The sequence below is a fragment of the Acanthopagrus latus genome, chromosome 7 (genome assembly GCF_904848185.1).
Source record: "Acanthopagrus latus isolate v.2019 chromosome 7, fAcaLat1.1, whole genome shotgun sequence".
Classification (NCBI taxonomy): Eukaryota; Metazoa; Chordata; class Actinopteri; order Spariformes; family Sparidae; genus Acanthopagrus; species Acanthopagrus latus.
In genome coordinates, this window is record NC_051045.1 from 4830849 (window position 1) to 4842646 (window position 11798).

At 43.3% G+C, this 11798-nt stretch overlaps 1 protein-coding gene across 1 annotated transcript in view; it reads right to left on the reverse strand.

The window, feature by feature from the left end:
- syt6a (synaptotagmin VIa) overlaps nt 1–8228 on the reverse strand; it is a 63581-nt gene extending 55353 nt beyond the window's left edge. Inside the window, exon 1 of the mRNA XM_037104958.1 lies at nt 7841–8228. Coding sequence (XP_036960853.1) covers nt 7841–7997 — 157 coding nt within the window. The 5' untranslated portion in view covers nt 7998–8228. The remainder of the gene's footprint in view (nt 1–7840) is intronic.
- Between the last annotated feature and the right edge of the window lie 3570 nt (nt 8229–11798).

The following is an 11798-nucleotide window of genomic DNA, read 5'->3' on the forward strand; positions in this document are numbered from 1 at the left end:
AGTTACGTCTTATTTTCAGCAAAATATACTTCAAGTATCAAACGTGAGACTACTGATCTGCAGCAGCGTTACATGACTATGTGTGATGTTTATTATAATTGTGGATCCATCACTCGCTACCATTGTCTGATCCGTGTCTTTACATTTCTCGGTTTTCATGATTCTCTTTGCTGGAACAGCAAAGTGTTTACGGTGTTCAACCATTTAGTGACATTAATTTGCGTGATGAAACGTTCAGGCTCCATTCTACACCATCAGCCCTGCCAGCGTGACAGGAGTGTGGGCCCCCGAGGCCGAAAGCTTTCAGCGTGACAGACAGCTCAACAGCCATTATGACAAAAACAGCAACACGAACCGAACCAGCCAGAGAAACCCCAAGACAGAAGACGTACGCAGAGCTTCGTTAGAACAAGAGGAGGAAATGAGAAGAAGCCTGACATCAGTGACACGAGGAAGTCAAATGAGGCAAAACAAAAAGACAAAGAACTATTTTCTTGTCTGCTCTTGGCTTCAACCTAAAAGTCAGACCAGAGCTGTAATGAGAGCGATACTTCGGAGTGAAGAGCCTGGAGGTCTCAAGAGACTGGATTAAAAGAGTGTTTGTGTGCGCTAATCCAATACGTTGAAAAGTCTTCTATGTGGATGCTCAACTGCTGATGCTGACCTCTTCAGCCTCAGTCGTGAGCACCAAAGCCAACTCTCGGAGCTAATGTTAGCTTGACTAGCTAGCTTTATCTATCGTGTCCACACCCCTGCTTTTAATGTTCACAAGTTCTGACACAAACGCAATAAAATCTGCTTGGAACTGTTGTCAGGTAAGCCAGCAAAATTGGTGACGGCTCGCTGTGAATGAGAAGTCTGCTTTTTGTCTCCTCCTAGACTCAAATCTAGGAACCATTGTTCTTAAGTGTTACTGTATCTCATTTAACGATCACCAAAAACCCGCAACTGAAACCTTGTTGATCCAGATCTGCATATAAGCTAGCTCGCAAGACAGACTGAAAACTCTCCTTTCACGTAAACGTAGCTGTCAGTATGACCAGAGAGAGATTTTCACCTTTTTTTGGTACTTATTCCAAGCCATGGTTGACGGCCATGTTGGTGTTGGTGTCGTATATTCAAGCCCCCAAGAGAAGCGCCAGTCTTTGAAGCCAGTTTTCTTAGAGGCCAAACCGTGTTATTACATCGTCATGTGATGCACTATGGCCCAAAAGACTTGTTCCTGTAAGCACATACTGTGAAGAAACATCTGTAAACTGCTGTCGTGTCACAACTCCTGCAGAATGACTTTTGTCCAGTAACATTTGGAAAGTCTAGAGGAGCCGCACAAAGAAGTTGTTTTATCTCAGGTTAGCCAGGCGCTAATCCGAAAGTTAGCCAGCTTGGTCAGCAGAAGTCTCTGGTCTCTAACGCTCTATGGGCCAAACAACACAGACAATCATATATTTTGACATCCGGGAAGTTTCTTGGCTTCAAAATGCCACTGAGCAGGTTTCATAGGAATGAACGGGACTAACGGGAGTTAATATAACATCCTTGCGTCCATTGAGCGATCCAGTGTTTACTCTACTGTTCATGACAAACTGTGACTTTCTTGACTATCTTTAGAATTGATAAATATCATATGTGTGGTTCACAGCAGAACCTGAATAGATTCAACCGTTACCTCGCTTTCCCCGCTGACTGGATCGGCAAAATAAGGTCCGATGGGGGACAACAGAGGGGGTGGGACACAGTAACGAAAAGGGACAGGGCGCAGCGAATGGTCAATTGTGTGTCAGTGCTAAATTGTAGTAAAATGCTTCGCTCCAGTGGGGCGGAGAGAGAGAAAAAAAAAAATCTCATCCTCTGTGGTGTTGGTTTTGGTCCCGTGAGGCTCTCAGCGGCTCTGCTCGCTCAGGGCCTGATTCTTTAATCAATAAACCGATGCCACCGCTCGATATCTGAGCCGAGACCTAGCCCGGCATGCTGACCCGGGTATCTCACAGCAGGCCACTACATCACTCATCCACCTAACCCCCCGTGTCATTAAAGAGGCCACTGTGTAGTTTAGGAGGAGAAATTCAAACCCTTAACATTCATGAGGTGATAATACAAAAACTCAGGAAATAATTATCTTCTTCATAAATGAACGAACAGGCCGTTCTCAGAGGAAATATAAGGTGAAAGTGTTTTTAAAAAAAATCAGTCAATGAAGATCTTTCTCGTCTGATTACACTTTCTACCCCGCAGCTACGTAGTGCACCTTTAATGACACTAATGTTTTTTTGGGGGGGTTAGAAACCCCGCGGAGAGCAGCGTCCTGTCAGACACTTACGCAGTGTGGCATCTTCTGCAGCGAGAGTCTAGGAAGACGGATTTTTTTATTATTTATTCATGGAGATGGATTCGCATTCAAGATAGTTCCACAGCTGGGGGAGCACGATAACATCAGTAGAAATTAGCACCTTCGGGGACGTCCCAGCTGCCGTTGAGCTTCAGATGTAAAGTGTTGTGGGGGGAGGAAACACCAGAGAAAACTGTCAGAGTATAAAAGAGATGAAGGCGTTTCCCCGGGTTGAGATGCCGCTCGCAGGCTGCTTACAGATCAGGCGATTGGTATTCCAGCCCACTGTCTCGCTTTTTTTTTTTTTTTTTGTTTTAGCGCATACCTTCTAATGAAAAATGTGTTCCACTTGGCCAGTCATTATTTCCTCCTCCCACTGAACCGACTCGCTGACCTGCACTCCACCGTATCCGTTTGATTGTAACCCCCCCAGGATGTCACCGCAACACTCCTACGTAAGATCATCTTCTGCCTCCTCAGTCTGAAGAAAGGATTAAGGCTTGGGTAAATAAATGCATCTTACATAAACCTTTCCTAAAGCTGGGATCCATTTCCCTGCCCACCTTGCTTGAGTGAATGCTATCATTTTATTATTGGAGTGATTACAGTAATAAAAGGCTCCTGGGGGCCTTTGAGGACTGGGCGTTTGGTCTTTTAATGTCAGCTGAGACGGACATTTTTCCAGGTGTTATCTCCCACAGCAGGGACACACGGTGTCTCCGGTGTTCTTTTGTGGTCTTCGGTGAAATGTTGTATCAATAAAATGCAGAGACAGTAGACGGCGGGTATGAATTATTGAAAGGCACTGTGATTCGGCTGGGGTCCTAATCTCCACTGTGCAGTTAATTTGATGTTCTTGTTTTTCTTGTTTTGAGATTCAACCTGCAATGCACCATCCATCCGTTCCCGCCCGCAAATACCACAGGACGGAGGGGAGAGAGAAGGAGCACACTAGTGGGGGAACTAAGTGAATGATCGGCTGATGCTAATGTCCTCCGCCAGCCGAGGTCTTGTTTAATAAACCTCAAGATGAGACGGGCGTGCGAGAAATAATGTGATCAAAAATAAGCCTCGTCAATTCCAGCCCACACACCTGAAGCCGCGGCTGATAATGAAAGTGGAATCGGTAATGAGGGCGAGCGTGGTGTGTGTGTGTGTGTGTGTGTGTGTGTGTTTGTGTGTGTGTTTGCAGGAGAGGGGGTGTGTAAGAGGATCCTGCCATTCAGGAGCTACACGAGCTTAAGGGATGTGTTTTGTAACCTGGATCAAGGCTCTGGAGAGAATATCAATATCTGAGGCTGGGAGTTGATCAGTGGGAAATGTTCGTTCAGCAGAGTGTTTCCGACGCTGACCCGCGCTCCCATTTATCTCCCTGAAAAGGAAAAAAAAAGAAAAAAAAGTCTTGTGTTGTCTTTTCGCACGCACAGCAGGCGGATCCCGGCGCCGGCGACTCACAGAGCTTTGATTGGAACACAATCAGCCAGCTCAGGATTCAACAAATTGGTCGATAAAGACAATGGGTTATTATCTCTAGGCTGCATCGGGACCGGGGAATTAAAGTCCCAGGCTTTCTAATTAGTCGTTCTTATTTTATCATAATCGATTTTTTGAAACTAGTGAGGGGATACTCAGCCAGCAGCGGGAGAGAGTTCAGGGGGAAATTCGCTCCGGCTGAGATGAGTCTGCTATCGAGACGGGCTTCATAAAAACAGCTGTGCTTTCGCGGATGCGCTCTTTTTGCTCCGTCACAGAGGAGAAAACTGGGCAAATTAAAGCCGTGGATTGTATTTTTCTCAAATCTCCTTAAAAGCTGAAGTAGAGAGAATTATGACAATTACAGACTGAAGAAAGAATGCACAGTGGACCTGAGTTCGGTAACAAGTTCGTTCATAGTTTCAGCAAAAAAACACTCCCAGCTAACGATATTTGGACTGGCAGTAGACGAGGTTTATGTTTCAATTTTTCATGATGTGGTAAATGTTAATTACACAACATCATTCAGTGTAATTGCTTTAGAATAATGACACTATATAAACCTCATACTACCGACCATATTTTGTCTTTCTACCAGGAGAACGAAGTCTGACCGGCGATCCAGCAGCCTGACACTATTTCTACGTGATTTGACGTTTTCATTTTAATCTGAATGAATGAATGAACTCATGTTCTGTCATGTGTTGTTCATAGTTGCTAAATAATCCAGTCGTCTTTGCAACAGCAGAACCAACAATAATACCACTTGGAGATGAGCACACTTTGCATGTTGGAAAAACTACAATTCAAATTATAATTTAAATTTAAATGTTCTCCCTTTTGTGCAAGTAAATATGAACTAATATGACATATAATTCATATTGCATGCATTTCTATGCATTATTCTCTAGAAATTCACAAAAATGTTGAAAAATGCACTGTTTCACAATGCTAAAGACAGGGAGAAAACAATCCTGGACCGTTTTCTTTATCCGGATCTGAACCAAAACGTATTCGGGTCTTTTCTGGGCTGAGAAGCATCCCCGATCCAAGTTTCGTGGAAATACGTTCAGTAGTTTTTGTGTAATCCTGCCGACAAACCAACCAACCGTCATACAAATGGACACGGAGAACAAACCGTACTGGTGCGCTAAGTGAAGCGACCACCTCCCACTCGCCGTGTGAAAGCTAGTCAGCTCGTCTCTCAGGAAACACAACGATCAAGTTTAAACATTTTCAACTTGTTCGGACACATTTTCAAGCAAATTCGAGCACCAAATTTCTTTGTTCCGTCTATAGAAACCGGTCCTACTCGCCACTGATTGGCACTAACTTTGTGTTATTCCAACAGCTGCTAAGTCACTTGCAGGCTGCAGGAATCTCAGTGTTGTGTTTCGCTCTGCATCAAATAAAAAATGATCCGGCTGTCAAAACTCACAGCCAGCAGAAGTCCTGCAGCCTCTGCAGTCCACATTCAGACTGTTGAGCCCAATCACAACATGTTGGCGGGTACAGATGAGTCACACAGGAACAGACAGACAGCGTCGTTCCCCCCACATGTGAACTCCATATGTCGAGACGATGCTGATATGTATAGACACGTCAATCTAATGTTGTTTTTTTAATTCAATATTTCGGATTTAAGTGGCCGTTAAGAAACAGTTTCATCAAGAAGCCCAGGAACAGAAAGGAGGTGAGTCCATGAGCGATCTGAGAGGCAGCCGCTAATTAAGACATGCTAAAAAGTTATAAAAGACGACGTTAGAAGAGACAAAACCAACTTATAATGAGAAAGAAATGCTTCAGATGTTTGTGACTAAAAAAGGACACTTATCTTAGCTATAAAAAAACTTTAAAAAGTATAGTTTTACTTTTTTTTGGCTTGAATTAAAGTATATTTAAGACGTACTTTTAAAAAGTGTACTTCAAAGTAGATGCCACTAAGTTCAACCTCACTTTACATAAAACAAATATCCAGAAATACTTTAAGGTACATTTTAGTGTACTTAACAGCAAATACTGTAGTACTTATAGAACGTATACTGTTCATGTGCTTGCGTATGTTTTCTTGAGGTTTACTTTAATTTCACTTCCTCATAGGTATATTTCAGTAGATTTACAAACACTTTAATGCGCTCATTTATTTTAAGTTGTACCTCTGAGTACATGCATTGTAAGTGTATGTTAGTATACATAATAATTTGTCTATAAAATGTACAACTTCCACAAAGATCATGAGTTTTATGGAAGTCCTACATTTTAAGTGAACAAATAAATATTTTTCTTATAAACGCACAAAAGCTCCAGCTCCAAACAGAAAACAATATCGCAGTGCTGCAGTGTATTCCAGTGTTTGCTGAAGTGCTGACTGAGACATGCAGCGAGTTACAGAAACTAGATGATGGAGGCGAGTCCAGATGTGTCATCTGGAGTTTTCTTCTCTGATGAGGGCAAAATTGCAGCATGTTAGTTGCTTTCAGACGTCCTGTTTGTTGAACGCAGCACTTCCTATAACCAGATATTTCTCTCTGTGTGATCTATACAGCACTGAAGACAATATATACAAAGAGACATTCCATACAACCCCCAACCTACATTATGAGAAGCAGCTTGTCTTTAGCTCTCATGTGGCAGAAATAATTTACATCAGTGACTCCATAACATGCAGTGGCATTTAATGTCCCCACAGCTCTGCAGTGGACGCCGGTGGCACTGTGATGTACGTTCAATTCCTCCGCTGAGACTGATGCGAGGTGACAGTGGATTTGGTCAGGATTGGTGTGACATGCACTCTGAGAATAGGAAGCACTCCTTGAAAAAAAAAAAAAAGAAAGAAAGAAAAAAAATAAAAAGAGGAGCACGAATGATATTTTCTTCTTTGCTGTGCGCCTGAAGACAGATCAAATATACAAGAGCAGCACAAATCAGCGCTCGCAGACTCGGAAAGAGGGAGAAAGTTATTGGTTTGAAGAAGAAATTTGAAATTAGATGGAAGTGTGAGATTGCAGTGATGGTTATCTGGTGTGCAGTAGGTCCTGTAATTGGTATGAAATCACACGTGCTGAAATCCACATTTAAATAAAGTGGCTTTTTTTTTTTTTTTTTCCAAAAATTGTGCCCTGAATCATTGTTTCAGCTCTGCTATCTAAAGATCTCTACACTACGAGAGCTCAGGGAAGCCTTTGCCTTTTTTTTTCCCTTTTTTTTTCCACCATGATTCTTCACACACCCTTCGGTCATATCTGGTGTGAGCCGCATTTTAACACCACGTCTACCGGTTTCCTCGGCTTTTAGACAGTTGAGCCGATGTTTCATGGATTTTTCCTCGACTAGAATTCGCACGCCAAAGAAAAGCACGCACTGTCTGCCAGAGCCCCGGAGAAGAGCTGCTCCCGTTAACAATGCATCTGTGGAGAGGGGGGGTTATTACAGGAGCTGGAGCCCAGTACAAGTGCCAAAGCAACAGCTGCACAAGGGCTGCAACAGATGTGTAAATTAACCCTCATGAATAAGTCAAAACTCTAATCCAGGAAGTGTTTGGAACTGTATTATCATGTGTTCATATTTGTTGTTTTAGCAGACCTACACTTCCGCAGAGGTCCCGCTCGTTTTTCCCATCTCTTTTTCTCTGTAAGCCTGAGTGGTCAGGACAGCATCAGCTGGCATTAGTCAGCCTCAAGGCTTATCTATTAAAGGTATATAAGCTGTGCTCTCTGGAGCAAACTGGGCGGTCAGTGTGGGTTTGTTTTATGCACCTACTGCTCTCTGTTGCCCTGGGGTCAGAAAAACTCATTAAGATGTATTAATGGCTCTGTCTGAGCAGCCATGATCTCTGACCGCACATGTGGTAAACAAGAGGAGAAACAAATGAACCCCTCATTTTAGAACGTAGCTACTTTTGGCATCCACTTACATACTGTGAATAGTAAAAGCATTTCAACACATAGTAATCCCTTTAAAATTAGCTGTTTCAAAAGCACACGAGGAACGCTGCCGGCTCTCACTCCAAAAATAGATGCAGGAGTTAATTATGGTTCTTACCCGGATCTTTGTGGTCAGAGCTGTGGCTGGACAACAGGAAGAGGTAATCCTGACAGGTGTCCTGATCCAGCAGCGTGCTGTTGTGGAGGCACAGGTCAACAATCAGGGTCACGGCTCTCTGACAGACCATGTCATACTCCTCTCGGTCAGAACTCATGCTCCCAGCAGCATCCTCAGCCGTCGTGTGCTCATCCAAGGGGACTAACACACCCACACACACACGCACACACACACACTCGGCAGCCTGGCATGCGGAAGATAAACGCAACTTGTCTCCGTCCTCAGCTCATTCTTCTCCTTCTCCTTCTTCTTCTTCTACTACTTCTCCTTCTTCCTCCGTCTCTCTAGTCTGTTTACACACAAACACAACCGAGTGTGTGTGCATGATTGTGAGTGAGTGAGCGAGTAAGTAAGAGTGCTTCAGTGTGTGTGTGTGTGTGTCTCTCTCTCGATGGGCCGAGGTTGTGAAGTGCATTTACATGTTGTTTGTGTGCTGTGACATAAACGTGTGTGTCAGTGTGTGTGTGTGTGTGCCATAATGTGTAAGGACTTAATGAATCACATTTGCCCTCAGGTGATGTAAGGACTGAATTATTGCATCACATATTTACTAAAAGAGGCGACTCGGATGAAACAAAGCATTCAACGTGCAGCCCTCCATATGCAACCAGGCACCAGAGCCGAACGACCGCCCCCCCACCCCCGTCCCTCCTTCACCTCCCGTCTCTTTATCGCTCCCCTTTTCCACATCACTCCCTCACACAGAGCCCCCACCCTCCTCTCAGCCGAATATAACCCCGCCACCACCACTCCGGCTCCGAGTGTGCTCAAACCAAAATAAAAACATAACGACCACTGGGCTTGTTTTTCTCAGGTTTGACTGCTGTGGCTGGTCCCTGCAGGTCAGAGTGTCTCCTGTGGTAAGTTCCCCCCCCTCTGCCCCTCCGGAGCTGAACCACCTGTGACTACTGCCGCCGACGATCCCTCGCCGCTCTGATCGCGATCCCTCGACTGTTTTTAACGACCCGTAATGATGAGGGTGTAACTATGTGTGACAAAAGAGGGGAGAGACCAATTTGTGCAGCAGCTTGCGATGTGAACGAATGTCGAAATGTGTGCGTTTGGTTTCATGACATCTCTAAACCCCGCGGCTGTTTGTGAACGTGGACCGTGAATGCGAACGTACCTCAAGCGAACACATCTCTGGTAGCTGATCCTTCGAGGACTCAATTCAAATTAATTTCCCCTATCTGATAATTGGAATTAATTAACTTTCAAATGTGTTTATGTTAAAATCAAGCCTCTGAAAATGAGCAAAAAAAAAAAAAAAAAACCCCAGGTGATGCATATTGAAAAAAAACTCTAATTGACTTGACTTTTTTTCCAGCTCTGTTATGTTGAACTATGTGTGAACTCGCCTCACCTCATCCCTTAATTACGTTCTTACCAGCTTAACCGTTAATCAAGGTAATTCAATAAAGCCTGTGACGAATAAGGCGTCAGAAAAATGATTTCATGCCAATCTAATTACACAGCGATACTGAGTTTAACCAGATCTCGGTTGACTCCCTTCCTTAATTAAGTTTAAAACCAGGGCGTAAATGCTACACTGGCCACGTTGGCGGGTTATAGTTCTGGGATAGCTTAGATAATTGAGCTTATCCTCGCCCCACCGCCCCCTTCACTTCCTTCAAAGTTTAGATCAAGGGGTCCCGTGTGCTTCCTGTTACTGAAGATTGGATCTATTCTCTTTAAGCAGCCGTGATTTACAGGCAAATAACAAATTGTTTCTGGCTGCGGGTTTTCAAACGAGTCAATTACTTCTGTGCGTCTGCTCCAGCTGATACTGACTCACCTCCTTTATTTGCCCTGCAGTCTTGTTAATGCATATTGGTTCGCATTCACAAGCGAGTGGTTGGATGTCAGAACAAAATGACTTAATGATTCCTTCCAGTGCTGCTAACACTCTGCTGTAATGGTGGTAGAAAATAGACCTGGGGTGTTGCAGGTCTTCCTTGTGACATTACATTATTTAGAGGGTATTGTCCAAGGATGCCTAGAAAGTCAGAAAGGTAATGCTACTATCTATAATGGCTCCTTGTTAGCTTCTAGTCTATCATTTGAGTCAGCAGGGAAATAACCCACCATCAAAAAGTGAATGCACCATTAGCAGGACAAGCTTCCTTCCCTCATTTTTACATTAATAACAGTCTGCTACATACAGGAGTGTAAGGGGAATAATAAAAATACTGTAATACACAGGCGCAGTTAGCCTTGAGTTTAGCAAAACAACACTTCTGACGTTATGATGTCTATGTATTATACACTGAAGTTAGCATGGTGACAAGCTAGCCCCAGCCCGTCCAGGTCCAAAGCTCCTATGCTAGCAAAGTAAAGAACAACACTCCCTTTGGTTCCTGAGCTCCCAGTCTGGATCGCTAGCTGCACGGCTAACTAGCTAATGACAGCTACATTTAGCATCGGCTGATGGTCACTCTGGTGATTCACTGCCCTTGTTTGTTTTGAGCATGAACAAGACAAGTGGCCATGTTTTTAAGCTGTGAGGGCAATGCCTTGTTAACGCTGTGTTATGTTAGCTACCTAGCTAATCTATAAAATCCCAAGTGCTTCATCCCAGTGCTCTTCAGTTCTCTACCCAGCACTTTTGTCTCAGAATAAAACGCTACAGCACTAAATTACTATTATTTTCTATTATTCAAATTGTAGTCAACTCAGAAATGTCATTCCAACAGCCCCTCGGCTCTGATGGAGCTCGGGATTTATCAGGATCATGGCTGCTTTTGGACGTGTTGGAGAACGCAGAACATGAATTAGCATTAGATCCTGAGCGATCCTGTAGCGGTGTGGGGAAATGTAGTTCAGATGCTGAAATGTAATATATTCCTCATTAATGATATATTATTTTACCCACGGACGACTCTTACACTATTAATCCGAATGTTCATTTTATGACCTGGACCGCCCCATTCACAGTGCCCATGGACATAGTCACAAATTATAAATTTACACAATTAAAGTTGAAGGCAATATTGTTCAGGCATATTCATGGAAATTACCCTCTCATTTACAGTCTTACAGATGGGTAAACATAAAGATATCATGTGTTTTTCTTCCCTCTCTAATAGCTGCAATCTGTATTTGGTTTATTGTCTTGTGTGAGTTTGGTTCCTATGCTAATTCTCATAACATTCAATCAGTAACTTAATGCATTAGCCTGGAGATGATGCACCTGCTGGTATCCGGATTTTATCATTTCCCTGCAAGCGAAGCCTCTGCTGTATACATTAGATTTCCTCCTAATGTTCAAACTGCAATGCCAACCTGTGCTGTATAAGATAAAACACACAGTGGAAGTCAGCACAATAATGCAACAGAGGCAATAGTACAGTACGAACAGAAAATTTCCCAGCGGCATCAAATCAAAGAAAAAATATTATCAACACTTGCCTGAACCAGACACAATTGCAGTTATAAGTTGTTTTACCCACTATAAGTAAAACAGAATAAAACATTGATTAAACAGCTCAGATTTAACCGTGCAGTACATTTTACCCTCTTTGTTAATTATTCACGAGGCACAAAATAGTGTCTCTCATAAAAAAAAGTGTTTCCACGCCTAAATAATTCAGCGCTCCGCAGCTACAGAAAGTGCTTTAAGTGTGTGAATTAATGCCACAATCAAGACAACTGCTGAGAAAGCTTGTTTCATAAAACTACTTACTAATAATCTTAAAACATTTCTGTCTGCTGTCATTAGGAATTCCTCCTATAGGCCATAAATAAATGAGGGTAGCGCTGCTCACAGTGGTGATTTTGTAGAAGGTGCGGGCATATTTTTCACAGCAAATGAGGGGGTTGTGGCACAAGAGGTCCTCGGTTTGATATGCAAATCAACTTCGTCTGTGGCAAATCTTTCCGTGGTGACAGCCCGGTGGCT